This window comes from Schistocerca gregaria, chromosome 6 (assembly GCF_023897955.1).
Source record: "Schistocerca gregaria isolate iqSchGreg1 chromosome 6, iqSchGreg1.2, whole genome shotgun sequence".
Lineage (NCBI taxonomy): Eukaryota > Metazoa > Arthropoda > Insecta > Orthoptera > Acrididae > Schistocerca > Schistocerca gregaria.
The window spans coordinates 391,371,825-391,394,637 of record NC_064925.1 but is presented as its reverse complement, the minus strand read 5'-3'; the positions used below and the strand labels follow the sequence as shown (position 1 = coordinate 391,394,637).

General features: G+C 39.9%; 1 protein-coding gene across 1 annotated transcript; it reads right to left on the bottom strand.

Annotated features, from left to right (window-relative positions):
- Positions 1-442: 442 nt before the first annotated feature.
- Positions 443-18,967, bottom strand: LOC126278151 (vitellogenin receptor-like). Its single transcript, XM_049978047.1, has 36 exons — positions 18,894-18,967; positions 15,027-15,117; positions 9,227-9,357; positions 8,875-9,006; positions 8,682-8,787; positions 8,085-8,234; positions 7,898-8,011; positions 7,691-7,816; positions 7,404-7,619; positions 7,156-7,327; positions 6,878-7,076; positions 6,601-6,795; positions 6,407-6,527; positions 6,157-6,303; positions 5,965-6,081; positions 5,751-5,895; positions 5,478-5,671; positions 5,255-5,407; positions 5,034-5,158; positions 4,841-4,962; positions 4,581-4,762; positions 4,405-4,506; positions 4,203-4,316; positions 3,924-4,128; positions 3,672-3,847; positions 3,486-3,599; positions 3,170-3,406; positions 2,560-2,715; positions 2,338-2,489; positions 2,172-2,263; positions 1,813-2,050; positions 1,565-1,742; positions 1,360-1,478; positions 1,081-1,271; positions 884-1,004; positions 443-809 (listed from the first exon to the last, which is right to left on the bottom strand). The coding sequence occupies exons 2-36, from the start codon at positions 15,091-15,093 to the stop codon at positions 792-794; spliced, it is 5,127 nt and encodes a 1,708-aa protein (XP_049834004.1). The 5' UTR covers positions 15,094-15,117; positions 18,894-18,967; the 3' UTR covers positions 443-791.
- Positions 18,968-22,813: the final 3,846 nt, after the last annotated feature.

Sequence of the window (22,813 nt, the reverse complement as noted above, 5' to 3'; positions counted from 1 at the left end):
AAGAGGTTATGATCATATCAAGTGGATTGTGGAATCAGTCATACTCTAAGGTTCTGGAAATTTAGCCTCTAGTAGTTGATTACTGTTTAAGATCTATGTCAGCTTTAATTTTACCTACATGTATAACTGATTTTGTTAAGGAAAAAATCAGAGTTGCTTTTCTTTTTCTAGATTTTCTGAAGTTAAAGTTTCCTCTTACATGTAACCACTTCTTCCACTTAGGTATTATTTTGACTGAACTGGAATGGTAAGATCATTCAGTTTTAATAAACTTATGTAGTGCATTAATTGAAACATTTTCACCCAGAAGGACTGAGTGTAGAGCTCATGTTCAATAGAGAAAGATGATTCAGCTGTTGAATGCAATGATCTCTTATAGTTAGACCACTATGTATAGCAGAATAATTAGGAGTGGAACTTCTTGTAAAGAATGGGAAACAACTTACTGTTCAACGCTTATACTTTCAGAAAAATTTACTACACTGACTTGTTCAACAGTTCAGTGACTCAGTTTTATTACTCTGAAAACTTGTGTTACACAATAACAAAGGCAGGAAAATTATTTCCCTCTGAATTTGAAGATTCATCTTCCACTTTTATTTAAAAATCAGGAGTACAATGTCTTTTATAACCAACAAATTTTAATAAATATTAACACTAACATACAATACAACCATGACCAATGCACACACACACATCTTTGGGAACTATATCCTTAATTGTTTTAAATGCATAGTAGCCTTACAGCTTCTGTACTAACTCCACAAATAGCACTTCCAAATTTGTAAGTTTTAGACACGTGGAGAGACCTGGAAAGAAATAATGAAAATTAGAATTTTCATATGGTCAATCCTGCAGCAGATCTAATAGTCAATCAACATACTGTCTCTTTAGGCATTTGGAGTGGATTCACATATTCATGTTCTCCAGGCTTGAGAGCTGCTGCTGAAGCTTTTGGGCCTGGAGTGCTCTGGAATCCAAATCCTGGGTTCCGGAAATGAACACTGTTAAAGAACAAAAAGGTTTCAGTAAATGAAGTAAGCATTGGAAACAAACCTGTTTTTCAAAATGCCTACTTACCTAACGTCCAGTTTCTTCAGGTTAACCATTTGCCTCTTGTACAAATAGTATGCAACTCCTATTATTGCAAGGATCAAGAAAGTTACAGTGAGAACTGCTGCAAGTGACCAGTTGCCTTCTGCTGTATTTGGTTTTGCCTTTGCAAGTGTTTTATGTTGACCAACACTTAAACTCATATTGGGAAGATAGTCCTATAAGAGAAAGGAAAATATTTAAGTAAAATATTGTATACTGAACCCACAGAATGTGGGTCAAACAGCTCTGTATAGACCAGCTCACCTTCCTTTTACAGGGTGTGTTTGCATTAACCACACTACCATCTGGGCATAGGCATTCTGCACCACGTGGTGAAAGCACACACAAATAAGAGCAGCTGTGTTCTTTGCAGGGGTTATGTCCTGTCCAACAATCCACAGTTACATGGCTACCAGATTTTCTAGATTTAAAAAATTCAGAGAAAATGCAAAGAAAAGATTAACTGTACCCTTTAACTGACGTGTCTGTTGGACAATTGTGAAGTAGTCAGCATCAGATGCATGGATGTGAATCTTTTCACAGGTGGGAAGCACTCCAAAAATCCGACATCTTGTTAGTACACCAGATCCTGAGGTCAGCCAGTATAAGTTATCCTCAAACAGCACAAGGCAAGTAGGGCTTTCCACCTGCACACAAAAAGCAAAATGTAATGCACGGTATCAACATTAGTTGTTTGTTCTGTGCCCCATTTCTTACCTGTTTCCTGAAGAGCTGCTGCCTGTTTTCACCACTGTAGTCAACTGCTTCTATAACATGAGACAACCGTTCTGCCCAGTACAGTCTCCTCTTTATTGGGTCCACAGCTATGCCACTAACATATCCCAGGACTGATTTTATCACCCTTTGCTTGTTTGCGCCAGACATTTCTGCACTCAGTATGGCATTTGATGGAGTGCCAAATGTGAACATACTGGTCTCTGTCCAAAACAAGAGGCTGGAACAAATTGAGCCTATCAGATTTAATTGAAAACCATTTTCATTCAACAGGGTTTTCTAGCATCTGACTAGCTCTCTTAAAAATTGGAACTCCCTGTACTGAAGACAAGTTTTCTTACCCTGAAGGTGGGTCAACCACCAAATTTTTTATTTCAGTGTTGTGCTCTCCAGTTATCACCTTGGCACATAACTTGTCAGCCAAACTGCATACCTGGAAGATTAAGTTCATTATGCAATATAACAGACCCATTTCTTTGCGTTTTCCATCACTTGACTAATACCTACCTGCAAATAGCTTTGGCTTACAAACAATTCATTTACATAATAAACATTCTTTGTTAGCCAGTCTATAGCTATTTCTGTTGGTTTTCCTAGTCCAGTTACTGAAGTCTTGTTGTGTGTCTTTAACGACAGAGAATAAATAGTGCTTGTGTCACCTGCAACAAAAATTCCAGTGTTACTATACAGTACTTAACCATGCCGTATGTTGCTACTTCAGTCACTTACGAGCACTCCAGTAAACTAAGTCCTCTCTGGCATCAACATCCAGGCCTGTTACTTTGAGTGATGTATGTCTGTGTACAACATCAACATGGCTGAATGATTGTGAAGCTATGCGTATTTCACTTCCACCAACAACGAACACATGTTCCATAGGAGGACCTGCAATTTGAGAGTTCTATCAGAGTTTGCTTATACCCATAGTGCATGATGAGTGTCTTAGTTATTAAAAATAGACAACATTTGTGAAATAGCATTAACATTTTCTCTGTCTCTGAATGGAATGAAACAAGGTGGTAATTTAGAGTTTCACAGCAATAACCAAGCTAAGGGATGTATGTAAAAGCACTAATTTGCACCCCAACAAAAACAATTTATCATCTTTAACTGTAAAGATGATCATATCCAAATAACATTTTATCTTTAACCTTTTGGAACCAAGAAGGAATGCATAACATTTTATCAAATCTACCTGAATGTTTTCACAGTGACAGCACAAGTATTTCAAGAATGGACCAAGCATACACACCTTCACTATTTCTCAGGTATATTTCATCTCCAGGTTCCAATGGGGGAACCTGGAACATGAATCTATATTTTTATTCTCTGTCCTCACCTTTGGCCTTGCAGGATATTCTGTCTAACTTCAGTGAGTACTCTGGCATGCAAGCACACCTGAAACTGCCTGGCACATTCAAGCACACCTGTGAACAGACATGCTGCAGGCATTCATTGATATCATGACAGCTTCTCCCGTCAGGTTGAAGCTCATAACCTTCATCACAATAGCACTGGGGTCCAGCTGGTGTAGGTTGACAGCCACCATCGCAAGGGCTACCCTTGCAGGAAGATCCTGCAGCATGAAATTTTCATTGTCAGAGGCTACCACATACATGGTTAACACAGATTTCATCTTTTTCCAAGATACTTACCACACTTTCCTCCCTCATCAGATCCATCTTCACAATCTTTCGTGCCATCACATAGTTGCTTAACCTCCAGGCATTTGCCTGATGCACATGCAAAACCAGCACACTTCTTTTCTCCTAGAAAAGAAAGATGAATGTTAATGAATTTGCCATTTATTTTTTTTTCTCTTAAGTATCAAATGAACTTACCTTTCTTGCTGATACATCTATCTGGGTCTTCATCAGATCCATCACCACAGTCATTCATTGTGTCACAGACCCAAGAAGTAGCAATACATTTTCCATTCTTGCACTCAAATTCTTGAGGATCACACCCACATCCTCTCTCATCTTCTGCCTTTGGACAGTCTGCATTTCCATCACACCTGGTGGATAAAATACAGGTGACAGTGAAGTTTTGTTCTTTTCCTATACAAAATGTGCTAGAAGAAATGCTACTACCTCTGGGTGGAAGGAATACATGTCCCCTTTGTTGAGGAGCATAAGAATTCATCTTTTGTGCAGGATATGTTTTTTGTGGTAGGGGCACTGCACTGCTTTTCATCGGAGCCATCACCGCAGTCATCTTGTGTGTCACAGATAAATTCCACGTATATGCAGTTCCCATTGCTACACATGAATTCATGTGGTCCACAAGTAGGAGGAGCTGCAAAGTAGGAGTTGTTATGCATTTCAGTTTTGCAGTCACCTTCAACTCTACCAAACCAGCAATATACTCACGACACTGGTCATGTTCATCAGAGCCATCTGGGCAGTTTACTTCACTGTCACATTCCCACGAGGCAGGGATGCAAGTACCTACTTCACACCTGTATTCCTTCTCTTGGCAGGTCACTGAAATGCAGGAAGAGGTGAAGCCAGTGATACATTAATAATTTGAATTCAGCAGACCATTTTAAGCTAATTTATGGCCATACTTTACCTGCAGCACAGTTTTCTTCATCAGAACTGTCCTCACAGTCACTCCGAACATCACAGCGCATATGCCTGTCTATGCACTCACCATTCCTACATTCAAACTCATCTGCAACAAAGGATTAAATTGTGACACTGCACCTATCCAGTTAATTCGCCATTGAAGTCTATCTGGTATGTTACCTGGCGAGCAAGCTGTTCTTTCACAGAAAATTTCATCTGACCCATCTTTACACTGCTTCTTACCATCACATTTCATTTCAAATGATATGCACTGGCCATTGTCACATCTGAACTCATAATCCCTGCACTGATCACAGTTCCTCTCATCGTCTCCTCCTGGGCAGTCTGGAACTCCATTACACCTGAACCAAATATGTTAAGTTTTTCAGTCAATATACTTGCAGATCTAGCAATGTTGTTATGCTCTTGCAAGGCATTACCTGGATGCTGCAGGTATACATTTCTTGTCTTTCTCACAATGAAATTCATTCCCTTTGCAGACATCAGCAATGCAAGTTGCATTGTTACCTTGGAGGTACATCCCTTCTGGGCACCCACAGACCTGATCATACACTATGTGTTAAGAACCGTTCTCAATAAGTGTGGAAAATATTTGTCATCATTACTACTCACATGTTGTTGTCCTCTCAGCAAACACAAATGGCTGCACCCTCCATTCAGTATATGACAAGGATGAGTTGGAGGAAATTTCACCCCTTTGACAGCTGTCAACCTGATGTTTTGCGATTCTTCCATTTCTGAAGAAAGTGGAAATTAGGAAACACACACACACACACACACACACACACACACACACACACACACACACACACACACACACACACTCTACTTACCTAACATAACTCTCTTGACCTTTCCCTCAATCATGTATTTATTGGCCCAATACAAGTAGCTGCTGCCACCAACAGTCCAGAACAGATCCTGTGCAATAGAGGCAATAGCCACTGGAGAAGCTGTCAGTCTCTGCACAATGTGTCTGCCCTCACCTGCAAAGGTTTCGCATTAGTTCCTATCCCTTTTTGATTTTATGTATAAGTCTCTACAAAACATACTTACCATCAATGGGAAAGCTGCCAATAGTCTTCTTTCCACTATCAGCCCAGAAAATTTCATTTAAACCAGATTCATACCACAGGGATACTTCTGGCCCCTTAATACCTTTAATTGAGTGATCCCTCTTACCAGAACCATCCATGAACATTTTATCTACATGTATCTTGCCTTCCATCCCACAAGCAACAAACATGTACCTGCAGTATCAAACGTAATATTACATTGTACAAGGGTTATTAATGACTTACACGGCCAATAGGAAAAATTTCCACATACCCCTCTTGTGGGACTACAGCTATACTGTGTGGAGCCTCATCACCAACCCCTCGCAGCAACACACTACGTTGTTTTGTGGCCATGCTCATCACCTCAACAATGTTTCGTTCGGAGTCCGTCCAGTATAAGTTATTGCCATAGGGATCTGTGAACAAACCCTAGCATTACATCAAACTTATTTCCCACCAACGCCAAAGCCACTGTAATCACTTACCAAAATCCATACTAGTTAGCCACCCAATCCTGTGTCTGATCAAGGTCTTGAGGCTCATTGTGGCAAGGGACAGAGTGAATAATTTTCTCTGGGAGTTGTCTGCAAATACCAGCATATCTGGAAGAAGGAAAGAACAATCTGAATTGTCTCCCGAATGTCCCCCAGTACAAAATATTGGAGCGACCTACTCACCGTCTATAGGACTGTATGTAATAGCATCTATCTGTTGAATACCCGTTGGCATCATAACTGAGTACGATTGCTTTCCAAGGATTCTGTGCTCCACCTCTACTATTCGATTACCGGCAGTTGCCACAATTAGCTGTTTCCTCTGGAGATCTGTAATATTTTTATTAAAATAATTTTGGCAGTTTTGCCAAATAGCTGGTTCAAGGCAATGCTTGTCCATTTCTACTTTGATCATTGAATTAGAACTGCTTACCCATGCAAGTATGCTGATCACTTGCCAACTGCTTTCCTTCTGGACAGGAGCAAGTGTATGAATCATCTGGAGCAAGCATGCAGATGTCACTGCAGCCAGCACCTTCACATGGGTTTCTCACCTAGAAAAGGTCATCTCATTTGCAAGATTTTAACAATGAAATCTTAAAGGCAACAGTGCTTTGAAAATATTACCTGTGGATGGAGAACAGGATGGTAGATGCTTATTCCATAAATATGATTTTTTCTTGATCTCACCAAATTCTTGTGTTCCTTCCCAGTGTATTTGTTGCAAGACAAGATCTGCTTTCCATGCCAGTCAGACCAATACAACGTGTCTTCAAATACTGCTATTGAGTATGGGTGCTTCACAACATCTTTCAGGATAATCTGGAGGAAAGAAGAAATGAATCAAATGGTATCCAAATTATCTTTTATTTCCACTTATACTAGGTATTTATAGACCACACACCCTTCTGTCCGAGCCATCCAGGGCCACAGATTCTATTGTCTGGAGCTTGGCATCAACCCAGTATAGACGTTGATTCCCCAAGTCTATTGCTATGCCATTTGGCCACTGAACCTCTGATACAAGTACCCTAGGGAAAGATCCATCCATCCCAGCAGTTGCTATTTTTGGCACATTTCCCCAGTCAGACCAGAACATTTGCCTGCAACATCCATCGCAAATTTCAATATAAAATGCACCATATCATATTCTTATTACGAAAAGATATGAAGATGCTTTACCCCTTCTGGACCAGTAGGGCAACACCTCTGGGCTTCAGTACATCTTCATTCACCAGAACTGCACATTCTTTGCCAGTTTTTGTGCATACCCCTATGTAGCTTTCTTCCCCATCAGTGAAGTATATGTTTCCAGTCACAAGATCCAAGGCCAAGTCTTCTGGCAAGCTAAGACCTGCCAAGTTCCAACAGGTTAGAGCACGAGACAGCAGTAACAAAATTACGAGAAACATCTCACTGCAGGTACATACCTGATGTGACAAGAACATCTATTGCAGAACCATCTGCATTGCTTCGCAGTATAGCCTCTTCACCATCTCTCACACTTGTCCAGTAGACATAGGAACCATCATATCCTACACCAGCTATATGCTTTTGATTGTCTGCAATAGTTATGTACACCTTGTTTTTCATGAAGTAAGCACGAACTTCAGTTTTTGTTGAGAAAAGCAGTACAGCTTCACCCTCTGAAAATATCAGTGCATGAATAATTCCAAGCCAACACTGTACAGGTATTACTTAATTTTCTACACCTTACCATTGGCAGCACAGGTATGGTTGTTGCTTTGCAGTGAGTAGCCTTCAGCACAGTAACACAAGTAACCACCATTGGTGTTGTTGCACTTCTGGGAGCAGATGCCATAGGTGAGACATTCATCAACATCTGCAAGTTTTGGCAGTTTAGAAGTGAACCAAGTATTGAAAAAATCATTTCTTTTCTATATGAAGTATTTATCACTGTTACCTCTGCAGTACTTTTCCTCCACAAGAGCAAACCCCAAGGGACACAAGCACAATGGTCCATTTGGTGTTGGCTGACATTTGAAAGTGCATCCCTTTGATGCACATAGTGACTTGCCTACAACATTACCAACATTGCTTCAGTGCATATCACTGCACCCATCAACAGATCACAATAAAAGCATACTTACTTTTTTGGCACAGTAAACCTTCATCTGAGGCATCAAGACAGTGGGGTGTGCCATCGCACACTTCAGTCATTTCTATGCAATGTAGGCCATCTCTGCATGCATATAAGTTGTGGGCAAAATCACAGTCTGGCTTAGCCGATTTTCCATGGCCTGAATAACAGGATTTTGTTGTTTACAGTGAAATGTAAATTGCTGATCTGTTAGGTGTTAGATGACATCAATTAAGGTGATTTTTCTCTGAATTTAGAAACAATGAAAATAGTGCAAACAAGTCAAAAACTAGTCAACAGGAAAAGCTGGCTTACACCTTTATTACCCGTTACACTTGACATTTTGATGTTACTTCCAGTCGGAATGTCATTTTTCTGACGAGGCATATTTTAAACAAGGAAGTCTTAAGGGTTTCTTGTCTTAATTTTCCACCACCATCTGAAGTTTCAGTTACTGCAGAAACTATGTTTAATTCAGTCCAGATAAGTGAGTGCAAATTTCTATAGGAAATTTTATGTAATTATTCCTGAAGAGAAATAATTTAAGCTGCCTATAGGCTGCTATCAATGTTGATTGAATTGTAGACACTTGAAATGTGTTACTTACAATTCATTTCATCACTGCCATCACCACAGTCATCATTCCCATCACACTGCCATGCTTTTGGGACACAGTGGTGGTTGTCACATAGGAAGTCTTCATGACATGATAGCTGAATTGGAACAATGCAATAGAACGTGTTGACTATATATGTTTTACTTTCTAGTCACTTTCACATCTGAAGTGAACATGTACATACCTGTTTGGTGCAGCCCAGCACTTCATCACTACCATCATTGCAGTCCTGACTCCCATCACATATCCACTCAGGTGGGATGCAAGTGCCATCTCCACATCTGAATTCATCAGCCATGCACTCTGGAGTAGCAGGCTAAAGGGGCACACCACATTCACAACCAGCTATCAGAATATGATGCCCTCAATATACCACAGGAAAATTTTTGTTATCTATGTTTACCAACAGCACCAGTAACCAATATTATAGTGGTTATTGACCTTTAAAATCTCTAAAAACTATTGACAGTTGAACATAGGACATTAAGAGCCCAGTTCACTAGAAACTGGGATGTTGGCATTACGAACTACCTTACCTCTGTGCCATTGCAGCCATGTTCATCTGACCAATCACCACAGTCATTCTCTCCATCACATTTGAAGAAGACCATTATACACATTCCATTGTCACACCTCATGTGGTGTGGTGGCTTACAGGATTCATCTCCTGCAAATTATATATTTTTTTTAGCTTATATGCAGGGCTGTCTTATGTGGTAGCATTGCTTTATTTACCTTTAATCCAGCCTAACTAGAGCCACTCTCATTCCACATGATTTTATATTACAGTGATGCTATTTTCAAAATTCACAGTATGAAGCATGCAGATAGCTGCAAGTACAATGGATGTGGTAGACTGTTTCTCTATTTTAGAAAAAAATCAGTAAGTTGGGAACACTAAGCTATTTTTTTTGTTTTAAAATTATACCGAAGACATAGAAAAAGTTGGGATGTGTACAGAACACCATGACAACATTACCACAATATGGTAGAATTGTTACAGCCGCCAATCTTGCCATAACATGCTCCTCCATTCATCATTTAAGTGTATACTTCTCATAGCTCTACTTGCCAACTCCCTCACTGAGCTGTAACTCAAAGATTGCGCCAGCAACAACATGCTCTGTCAGCTTGCTGCAGTTGCTTCCAACAACTTGGCAACTTGACATGTGGCTGATGCTTTTCCCACTGCAATACTGCCTGTGGCAAGTTCATCTGGTGACACACATTGCACTTTCCCAAACTCAACAGGTTAGCATGTCTTCTTGTATCAGTGTTCTTTGTGACATTAACTCCATCTTCATGGCTCATGCCTGTTTCAAATGGTAAGTGGCACAAATTACTGACAATTTAAGGTCTTGTCCATCACAAGGTATCAAAGCAACCTTGCACCTGCTTAGCATTTTATTTGGCTCAACATCAAATGCAACTGCTGCAGCTAGGGTGCATCTGCATTCCCTGCCAACGTATCAAGGTAAGTTGACATTACTTCCCGACATTTTGATAGTCCAAAAGGATGTTTTTGGCATGTACATCTGATTGGTTCCCTACATCTTTCAGAAGGTTTCAAATACATTATTTGTATGATCGACTGTTAGTAGGTAGGTGGAAGCTATCTCCTTGCACTGACATATTGGCCAACTGTAGACCATCTTGTTTACACCTGGCTCTCCCACTCCTGCTACACATCTGTCACTGCAGATCAGTATCAGCAATTCAAGTTGATAATTTTCACTAAGATCTCTGTGGCATTGTGAAGTTCTGTACTACTGCACACCATTCACGAAGTGATTTTGTGAGCACTGGAATCAAAGTGTCACTAGTGTATCATGCCTCTGGTTGGGATTAACTGTTGCATGGGTCCTCTAGGGTATACATACTGCATTCAAAGAATGCTCTAGTTATTATCCAAGGAACTGTACATTGAACTTTTGCTCCTTCCATAGGAGGAGGTCGAAGACAGATCCTCTTTCTTCATCTCCCCTTCTGTCCTACCCACATTAGTTGAGCATGTCTACTCACATCTCAAGCCTCTCATCACACTTCCCCATACCCACGAAACTCAGTGCATCTTCATTCACAGCAACCTCACCACCTGAAGCAATGTCATGCTCTGTGACTACTGACTGCATCACTTTGCTGCCACCTTATTCAGGCCTTCAAAAGATACTGTCACACCAATACCATCTTCGTTACTCTCCTCAAAGGTAAGCAAACTATCCTTGCACAGGTTAAAACCTGCATGGACAATTGAAGACTCCATCCAATGCAGGTGTGGCACCTCATCTTTAGATGAAATTGCACCTGTTCTTGCATCCTTTCTGACATCCACCCCCCTCCACCCCTCCCAGTGCTGTGCCCAGACCAAATGATTCTAATGTGCTCATTCTGACAACTCATCTCACCATTGTAGCCACTGACTGAGCAACTTACCATTACCATGCCTCTTCTCTCCACATTCCCTACCTCCCCTCCAGTGCAGATTGTCCACTCCATCCCTTTTTTTGGCACAGGGATTACATTCTTCACCTTTCTTGCAAAGGAGGAATCAAGCCCTGCATTTCCCTCATGGCAGCTACAACAGCTCATTACAGTGACAGTGGCAGCAGTCTGTACCACACACTTTACCATCACCTGTATGATGGACTATTTTTTGTGTGTGTTCTTATCAGCCAAGTTTTATTTGTTCTTGTTATTCACTGAACTTCCAGTAATGACTTCATTAAGTTTGTATCATTCCAAAGTGTCTGTAGTACTTTCTGTGACTATAGTATTCAAGAACCCACAGACTTAATACATGAAAATTTCAAGTTTTGCAGTTGAGATATTTGGGTGAAACTATTAAAGTAGCCTGGGAAGACTTGGTATGAAATTAATCATGAACTGCAATTATCTTTCCCATTCAAAATACACCTGTAAGCAAAATGCATCTGAAAAGTGTTATACTAGAACACTAAAACAAGACTCTTTATGGGGCCTAAACATTTTAAATATGAGGTACACTGACAAATCCAAAAGAATAAACAGTAATAACAAAGAGTTAGGTCTAAATTATGTTGAAGGAACACACTAAGAGCAAATAAAATGTGTGAGAAGTTCAGGTTAAAAATTATGTGGGCATATTAAAAGAATGTGACCAAGCCAGCTTAGAAGACAATGCAAACAATATAGTGCACAGTAAAGTTATAATTGGAACAAATTTGGTCTGTGCAATTAAAGATGAACAAAGGAAGCAAGAAAAACTCAGTATACCAGACAAAATTTATGCATAAAATTTTGACTGGGCATTTGGCTTTGAAGAAACACTGGGGGAAGCCCAGAATGGTTCTGAGAAGTGGGAAAAAAAAAAAGAATGAAATTGTGGGAGAAATTAATTTGACACAAAGAAAGAATTGATGTTCTAGTACAACGTTGTTAATCAGTATTACTGGGTTTTGGAATACAACAAGGACACAATTAGACTTATGCACAAACATCAGTACATACAATATCTAAGTTAATAATAGGTGCTAGGGAACAGTATTTGTTTTCAGTCATACCAGAACATGTGATGCAAATTTTGCGTGATATCCACCATATGTGTATGACAAGAATGACTACTGTATTCATGTTTGCCATGTTACATATTGTGCCCACACTAAGCACCTGTAGTGCAAGTTAGACAGATGCTCTATCCCGATATGACTTCTGTATATCCTTCACTCAAACAAAATTGTTTGAAATTTTATTATATAAATAAATCAGTTTTCAGATTAGAGCTATCAGTTTCATAGAGGTGAAACTAGGCAGGAAGAGAAAGGCCTCCACATTTACAGGGAATATTTGAAACACATGCAGAGAAGATATCAATAACAAGTGACAGACTAACAAGGAGGAGCGAGTTTTTCAGAAAGAAAGGAGCTAGACAGACATTCCTCAAATTCAAGGGAAATTCTCTTGATAGCTAATCCAGGAGATCTTTTACTGTTCAGCTGTTTGTGTAAGTCATGTCAGGTTTTCCAGAAATTCTTGGGTACTAATCTCCACATTTTAATGTCACAGATGACCACTAATATTCTTAATGATTGCTGTCCAAGAAGCCAGCTGGAAGTAACTTCTTTACCCCATTCAGCTTTTCTTTGAGCAAACTGATTTTAGTTATGGCAACTAGTAGTCCAGGTTGCTCAGTATTCCTCTTATGTGCCACCAGGTAAGAAGCCCAGAATGTGCTATGCATAACAATATTCACTCAGTAATGATAAGTAGAGCCCTGTCAACAGTCTTTAGAGGATTATGTTTTATGACTTCTGTACAGAGCACAGTCCAGCTTTCTCCAGATTGGAAGTCACTGGACACTAGAGCACACGTTAAACTGTTACTGCACTAGGCCTGAAGATGTGGAATGAATGCAGTAAAGTCTGAGTCACATTACTCTGAATAAAATATTCAAGTTACTGACAGCTCTCTGCTATCTTTCAGAGTAAAAGCCACTGACAATTTTTACTCTTGACAATGATAGCTGAGAGCCATTGAAAGTTTTACTCAATTTCTTTGCTTGGAAAGATTGAAGCATCCTGCTGTAAAAGACTGAGGATGCATTTAAGGAATCTTAAGTAAATATATGGATTTTGTAATAGCAAAAACTGAAGGGATGAAAGTGCAACAAGTCAAATGTTTATCATAGAAGAGGATGACATTTCTTTTGTACCTGTCAATATTCTGTCAAATGCAGAATTGCATGGCAGAGGGTTCCTCCCATTTCACTACTTAAGAGTATTTACAAACTATTTTGTATTGAGTGTTAGACTTATTGTTCGAATTTTCTTAAACACTGAGCTTGAGAGGTCCACTATGGCAGTGATGTATGTGGTTGTAATGTTCTCAGGCTTCTTGTTTAATACCGTTTCTTTAAAGTGTTTAAGTGGGCTTTTGCAAGGATGGCTTTTGTTTTAATGTGTGTCATTTCAGACATCAGCATTTGTGTTGCTCTCCTGTGAACAAAAGAAACCTGACCAGCATTGTCATAATGTCTTGTGGGGTGCAAAATTTTACGTTGCTGACTATGTACCTTATGTGACTAGTATTTGGGCCACTGAAGTCTATTTTTGCAACCTTTTGCAGACAGCTAAAGTAAACTATTTGGTTAAATTCAACAACCAGATTCTAGCTTATGCATTTTAGATGAAGTATGCAAACAAAGGCTGAAGGACCAGAACAATCTACTTCACACATCGCACACAAAAATAACTGGAGTAAACTTAAGAGGTGCAATAAACAGTATTTGATTATTGCAAAGTGTGTAATGTGACAGTAAGCAGTATAACAAGTAATTTGTTTCACTATTCATCTCATGAGAAACATTTTTGGTCACAAAATACACAGTATAGAAGAATTATATAAGTAAAGTATTCCTTGACGAAATCTGCAAGAGATGTAAACTGTCAAAGCTACAAGAAGCTTTTACTCAAATTTCAAAGAAAGTCACTTCAAGATTTATGAATCAAGAAGATTCACTGGTTTTTATTTGTTTATGCATTTCACAGGGGTTTCCAAAACAGCAGAAATGGAACTTTTCATGGCATTACTTCATGACAACTTGTTTTAATCAAGTATCCCGATCATGAAAGGTGATATTTGTCACCAAATACTGCACAAAATGAGTAGTGTTGTCAGGAAGTAATTCTACATCTACATGATTACTCAAATTCACATTTAAGTGCTTGGCAGAGGGTTCATCGAACCACAATCATACTATCTCTTTACTATTCCACTCCCGAACAGCGAGCGGGAAAAACGAACACCTAAACCTTTCTGTTCGAGCTCCGATTTCTCTTAATTTTATTTTGATGATCATTCCTACCTATGTAGGTTGGGCTCAACAAAATATTTTCGCATTTGGAAGAGAAAGTTGGTGACTGAAATTTTCGTAAAAAGGTCTTGCCGCGACGAAAAACGTCTATGCTGTAATGACTTCCATCCCAACTCGTGTATCATATCTGCCACACTCTCTCCCCTATAACGCGATAATACAAAACGAGCTGCCCTTTTTTTTTGCACCCTTTCGATGTCCTCCGTCAATCCCACCTGGTAAGGATCCCACACCGCGCAGCAATATTCTAACAGGACGAACGAGTGTAGTGTAAGCTGTCTCTTTAGTTAATTCTATGAAAAATTCCATTCCTGCTGTTTTGGAAACAGTTCAGTGCATTTGTTTCAGGAAGCAATATGAGGTAAGTGAGGACAGTTGCCAAAAATATTCTTAACACTAACATGACCAAAGGCTTGCTCAAATTAAATAGACAGGTTATTTTGAAGTTAGTATGGTGCTAGAGTGACACCAGCCTGGTATGTACTCACCTTGTATGGCCACCACAGTTAGCAGCAACCACACTGCAAGCACCTGCAGAACAGCTCCAACTGTCATACTCAGATTCTTGTGCTCTTCTTCCTGCACATACAAGGAGGTAAAAGTATTACATTGACCAAGAACACATAGTTTAATATCACATCCAACGCAGTTAAAACTTTTTTAAACTAAACAGTGAAAACTATTTATGAGGTTAATGTCTTCCTGGGTTATCAGCCGAGTCAAGTCTTTGTTCCATGACAATATTTAAACAAGTTTCCTACTTGTCATCTTCAGTTAATACTTTGTCACCTAGATTCACCAAGAGTGTTCAAATTCACACTGTTCATGCAGTCCAAGGTGACAGTGCAGTGGCTGGTGGGAGCAACTGAACTATTCTGCAATTTGCATTCACCCACCACACAGTCAGCTGAGACTGTGCAAACAAGATCCTTTGGTCTTTTAGTCCCATTAACATACAAACATGGGGAGTACCAGTTGCTGGCGTCATTTCCACGCTAAAATAGCTACTGGGTGATTGACATTACTTAAAATGCACACCTGCAGTGAGAGGGAGGGGGCAAGGTGGATGACAGTAATAACTTAGATGAGGCATTAAAAATATTCCAGTTTTGTGTTAGAAACACTTTATTGCCATAGCCCCTTGTTGAATCAAGTATTTCACTATGAAATTAGTATGGTGAGAGGAAGTGTGAGTAATGCATCCGTCATTGGCCCTAGTTCCATTCAAAGATGGTGTAGCAGGCAGATATAACTTTTACTCAATATTGCCGCAAGTATCAGAGCCTGAAGGATATCTGTGCTGTGCAAAAAAATGAGAAGACCAAATGCCCATGTTCCTTGCACAGACCCTAATTGAAATGAGTCAATGTAAGGAGATTGCAACCAGTAAATAGACTGATTTTAAATTTTACCGAATGTTTTACAGATCAGCTAATTGTGCTGTATTTTGACAAGTTGTACACTGACAATGGAAATGAAAATGGCTCGACAGCCAATATTTAGAAACAGGCTAAAGGCACTATTCTGTAGGGCAGTATTAGTTTTTAAATATGCCAAACAGTAACGTTTGATTTAGATGTTACTGAAATAGAATTTTTGTAGCCAAGTCTCCCTCTTGTATGATATTCTGATCTGAACAATACCTTGCACTTTTTATCAGTAGCTTAGCAGTTTAACTTTAAGGCTACTAGCAAGTTATTGATTAAGTATGTTTCTTAACACATGGCCCCTTTATGGATTAATGTGAATAAGTTACTTTTAGTAATTATTCTACTATTGGGAGGACATGTTCCGAGGCATCAAGGGATCATGAATTTAGCATTGGAGGGCAGCGTGGAGGGTAAAAATCAGAGGGAGACCAAGAGATGAATACACCGAGCAGATTGAGAAGGATGTAGGTTCCAGAAAGTACTGGGAGATGAAGCTTGCACAGGATAGAGTAGCATGGAGAGATGCATCAAACCAGTCTCAGGACTGGTGACCACAACAATTATACTACGAGCTGTTCATTTGAAAAATGATTTTAGATATTTCATTAGAGACTAAATATGCTGGAAATCAATATCTAGCATTCCTGGTTTGTCAGAGGCTGTTGTGCAGGCCACTAGTCATTCATACAAGGCAATGACTTCAGAACATTGAAAATTGGTACCTCAGTCCTAAATTTTTTTTTGAAAGTTATTTAAGACCCTTTGTCCTTTATTTTACACAAAAATTTATACTGAACGAGATATTTCAGCTGTACTGGCTGAAAAATTTATTTGGTTGCATAATTGAAGTCTGCATTTACTACTACATTTAAGATCTCTTGTAATATCAAAATTTTGTAATGTGATTGAGTATTACAAAAGATGGTCACATTAGTACTACATGCTTTAATTCAAAAACCATCTTCACTTTACGAAATGGCCAAAATTACAACCTTGTACTACAAACAAATAGTAAGCAATTTGTTTTCTTGGCCTAACTTGTTGCAGATAACAATGGCATCACAGATAGTTGTACATGATAAGTTTATGTTACAGATGTCTGACAGTGTCAATACCGAGATTAGAGTCCAGCAGAAATTGTGAAACAATTTTAATGATCATATGGCACTATTGACAGAAGACCCCCTTTATATATTTCTCGCCAAGAAACCAGTTTCGTCAGATGAAAATTTTCACAGTGGGAAATTCTCAGGAACTTCCTGTGCCGATAATTAGAAACGCGGAAACGGGATTTGCCATGGTGATATCACAGTGAACCTCCTTTGTTGCATTTACATCCACACAAACTTCCTGGCAGATTTGAACTGTGGCGGGCCTAGACTCGAATTCTGAACTGTCTTTCACGGGTTCCCCAACTGAGCTACCCAAGCTTGACTCACGACCGTTCTCACAGCTTCAATTCCGCCATTACTTCGTCTCCTACCTTCCAACATCCATACTCTGCAAACCACCGACGTGGTATGGCAGAGGGGGCCCGTTTCCTTGTCTCGAATGGCTTTGTGCAAATTTTGGTTATCAATTGCCTTCAGGCAAGACTATAAGATTTCGTCAAGTTCTTGATATTGTTAGCTATATGTGGTTACGTCAAGAAAGATCGCTGTTGAGTACATATTTATAGACAGTGTCACCACATGACTGATGTGAGGATCGGCTAGCGTCGAGGACCATCAAGCTTACCTAGTACTGCAGTACCGGTACAAACAGTGATGCTTTAACGTTTAGCAGTTAAAAGATGCTTACTATGGACACCGTCCCCCCTTGTCAGATGGGGAAAGGAAATGGTAAACAATTCGACCTGCGAAATTCAAACTATTTACAACATCCTAAAAAGACGATGGAAGTGGTTAATTGTATAAGCAAAAAACTAAAAGGAACCAAGCAAGCTGTTTTGGAGTACCGCTGTGAGTGGAAACCATTTGGTTACTTCACGAAACACTAACGAAATTATTACTTCTGGTTTTGTTGTACTGCATATGTACAACAGATAATACTAAATGCTGTATAACCATGTGGTTGCCGCCACAAGTCCCAGACTAGGGCAGTAAGCTACAACCGATTACAGTTAAGTATCACCGTTCATAGCGATACTGGCTGTCTCTCAGCACCTAACACCTGATTACCGGCATCTGACGGACGAGAAAGTAATCAAATTAATGTCTTTCCATCTGCATCTAATTTATTGCATTACGACTCTAGTTGTATCAAAAGCGCTTTTCCATCTGGTGAAGCTACTTTGTCGTTCCAGAATCCTGTTATGTAGAAGCTTCAGATATTATATTCTTGGAGAGGATATAGTTTTGTTTTAGTGTTTTCCGATGAGCAATCTGTGTACGACTCAGATTACCTTATTTCGTCACGCTCGGGACCAGTACGTCGACATAATAAATATGCATAATTTTGCATATATGATTTGTAAGTAGATAAGACTCACCATGCCGGAAGGTTACATGAAAATCATTTTTTGCGGAAATCGTTCTACAGAAAGACTACGCTCTACAATAGTTATTTCTACACAGAAAGAGACCAATTCCAAAACATGCATTGCAAGTTTTAAGAACCCGTCTAACCTCATAATACTTTTAAAACGTGCAAAAGCTGCTTCAAACCCTCCACAAATATCTTTTCTTTAAACCACGATTTGGGTCTCGAGTATTGGATTTCGTATTCTAAATGTAATACACAGAAGCGCCATATGTTGAATAACGCCTCACTTTACTAGCCATAACTCGAAAACATCAAATAGTGACCCACAGGCGAAAATAATAACAGCCTTCATTGAAAAATTTAAATATGTAAACGAAAGTAGACAAATCACACAGAAAGAAACTTAATACCAAAGTCACACAAAAGTCGGAAATTTAATACCTCAGGAATTATTGAGTATACAACAACACAACGTAACCACAGTTGGAAGAAGGAACTGATGAGAGGGTTCCACAATTCTCATATATAAGCGCACAAACTGGGGTCGACGGAAGCATGGATGACACATTTCTGAATTCTCGAGAAGCCGTTTTGCCATAAATATCACATTATCCTTTTTCATATATGACCAGGATAAATGGCGAATGTTGTCAGTGAAGCTTTCACACGCGCCAGAAAAAAGTAATTTATATAAAATTATTAATTGATTGACGCACCAGAAGGTCTCTAGTCTTCGAAAAGAGCTGTAGGGGGCAGTGCAGGCCCTCAGCAACATGTGACCCTTGTTTACGATATGACGGGCAGTTGCGCAGGGGCCGCCTTCGATGTGACGTAGTAGCTACAGGCTGTGTGGTGAAGATAGATATATTGGTTTGCTGCTCTTCTAAACTAGAAGTCCTGAAAGCAACAGATGCTACTGCCGCTGTGGTATAGTTGTGGGAATCTGAGAGTTGCATTTTTGATTCTTTCGATCGTACATTGTGCAGAAAGTAAATCATGATACCGGACAAATCAGGGTAGGTGATGTAGGTGATATGAAGGGAAGTGATGTAATTACATTGAAAAGGCACTGCATATTAGTCACATAACGGACATTAATCTCATAGAAAACAAATATTTTTTACATTTGCTTTTTAAATTACATCCTCGGAGAGATGTATAATAAGCAGTTCAGAAAATATATTGTAAAAAAATAACAAACAAATAAGGAATGTTTGAACTCTGGAGACATGATCCCCACCTTGTCGTAAGTTTACTGTGTGCTTTGTCAATATGAAATGTAGAATTAACAAAATAATGCGTATCATGAGCTTGAAACAAATGTGATGTCAACAGTCTGTATGGTGTAGAAAGTAGTAAGTTATTAAAGCGTAAAAGTATGCAATGGACTTCGTATGTGGCTCCGGTATTACAGTTTCACAGAGCACTGCATTTATTAACTAGTGTGTTATGTGTAACTATTATTAGTTATTATAAGCACAATGACCTCACTTTTCGTGTTTACATTGGATTTAGGTTGTAATATTTGACCATTTAAACTTGGTTGTCAGTGTAGTAAACTGGCGTGTTCTGTATCCTAGCGAGACTTACTTTAAGCACAGTGTTTTGCCCCCCCTCCTCCTCCCCCCCCCCCCCCCCCCCCCGCCTCCCGACGAATACCTAGTCACTTTTATGGAGTGTTCACGAAATTATAGCAGTGACTGTCAGCGACGTTGCTACACTGATGATTCAACATCCGAGCGCTACAGGAAATACGTGACATTTAGTAAATCACTAAACGTTTCTTCCCCCCCCCCCCCCCCCCTTCCCCAATCCCACCCCCAGAAAGGGCGAGAGGCGATTTCAGCATCCTTCTGCAGTCAAAGTAGTTTGCGAACGTTTTCATAACCGCGCGAAAATAACGTATTGAAAGGGACCGGCCAAACACCCTGACTCAGAGATTCCCAGCACAAAGTACTAAGGAGACTACTATCAATCATTTGAGATACATAGCCTTTATGTAATTCTCAAACTTGCTGGACGAAAAGTTTGCGGATGCTCGGAATCTGTTATATCGAAAGTGGCAATTTGACTCTTCTCCCCCTCCCCCTCCCCCCCCCCCCCCCCCGCCCCGCCCCGCACACACACACCAGCGAAAATTTCTGCAGATGTCCATTACACGAAGGAGCCATGGTACCCGAAAATAAAAATTTCAGGAGGCTTTGGGATCTAAAATTTTAAACCGTAGGTTACTCTCGTTTGGTCATTTACATGCGCACTCGTACATATGGATAAACTTGACGTCGTTCGAACATGTTGCTGCTTATTGTACCAGGTCAGAATCTGAGAATTCCGGTATGCTGTAAAAGCAGCACATTATTATGAGTGATCTTAGAAATTTCATAACTGAGTATCGCAAGAGACTGGATGTTCAGGGTAGCGAAAAAGTATGTGAAAATAAGTGTTTAATATTGTGCCCATGATTGAGTAACGATTGACATAAAATTTTGTTTTCGAAAGCCTGAAGAACGCATTCGTCGTAACTGTCCATTAAACTACATTTTGCGTTTCAAAATAATTAACTTTTCTACATAAATACTCAGCAAGCCACATGGCAATGTGTGGCGGATTCTACTTCTAGTACAACTGATCCCTTCCTCCCTGTTCCACTTGCGAATGGCGTCTGGGAAGAATGTCGGTAAGCCTCTGTATTAGCACTACTTTCTCGAATGTTTTCAGCGTGGTCGTTTCGCGAGATATATGCGGAATGAATTGTCTTCCCGGAAAGTGCTTTCTGAAATTTCAACAGTAAACCTCATGGTGCACAACTGTTGTAGCATCTGCCACTGGAGTTTGTCTGGCATCTGCTTGTCCTATTTGTTTTATACGGTCATTAGACTTAAGGTCGCTTGAGATAATTACTCCTAGGTATTGTACTTTAGATACTATTTCGAACAGTTTATCAACAGCGCAGTCGCACGGTCCCTTGGGGTACTCCAAAGTTCCCTTTACATCTGCCGATTTTGTTCCGCTAAGAGCGGCGTGTTGTGTGCTGTCTGCAAGGATGTCCTGAATCCAGTAGCAATTCTTGTGCGATACTAAATAAGCTCGTATTTTTTCACTATACGGCACTGCGTGACTTGTCAAATGCCTTCCTAAAATCAAGGAAAACTGCATCAACCTGAGCGCTGTTTTCTAGTGCTAAGGATCTGATAAACAGAGCGAGCTGAATTTCGCAAGACCTTAGTTTGCGGAATTCATGTTAATTTTTAGATTTTAGTTATCCAAAAACGTGATACCTTTATCACAAAACACAGTCCATGATTTAACAGATTGACTTCGATGATATAGGTCTATAAGCATATGAATCTGTCCTCCTTGGAAACGGGAATGAGCTGCGCTTTTTCCAATCACCAGGTACCCTTCGTTGCTCCAGCGGACAACAAAAAACTGCTGATAGAATGGGGCAAGTTGTCACATCTTCGTAAAATCTTACACGTATCTTATCTGGTCCTGATGCCTTGCGACTAATACACGACTGTAGTTGCTTTTCTATTCCGCGGTCGGTTCTCAGTATCTGCCATTTCGATGTGTGTACAGTACGATGATTGAAAGGAGGGACCGTGTTACGATGTACCGCGGATGAAACAATTTATTTTCCGTTTCGGTATGAAATGTCGTGTGACGAGGGCCTCCCGTCGGATAGACCGTTCGCCTGGTGCAAGTCTTTCGATTTGACGCCACTTCGGCGACTTGCATGTCGATGGGGATGAAATGATGATGATTAGGACAACACAACACCCAGTCCCTGAGTGGAGAAAATCTCCGACCCAGCCGGGAATCGAACCCGGGCCCTTTGGATTCAGTCTGTCGCGCTGACCACTCAGCTACCGGGGCGGACTTCCGTTTCGGTGACTGTATGGTCTGAGTGAACGAACAGATAATCTCGAACCACTTACTGATTTTACGTAATTAAGACCAAAACCTCTTTACTCAGACGGATGACAATCTTTCTTTCAAATTCAATGGACGCTTCTGTTGTGGCACTTTAGCTAAGTTCAGCTTTTGTCAGCTGGGTTTTGAGTTATCTTGAACATAATACTCGTTGTTTACGGAGTAGTTTTCTAACATTGCTATTAAACCACGGCGTGTGTCCCTATCCCTTACAACCTTGGTCGGAACACATGTTTAAGGCATATTGAATACTGCTGTTTTTTTAATTTGTGCTCCGTATCTATCTCAACACTCAATATTTTTTATTGACTACTCAGATACTCTGCAATTCGTATCCTGTCACTCTTGCTAAGCAAAAATATTTTCCTTAATTAGCATTCCTTGTATTACCTGTAGTCGTAGCTATCAGAGCCTTATGATCACTGTTG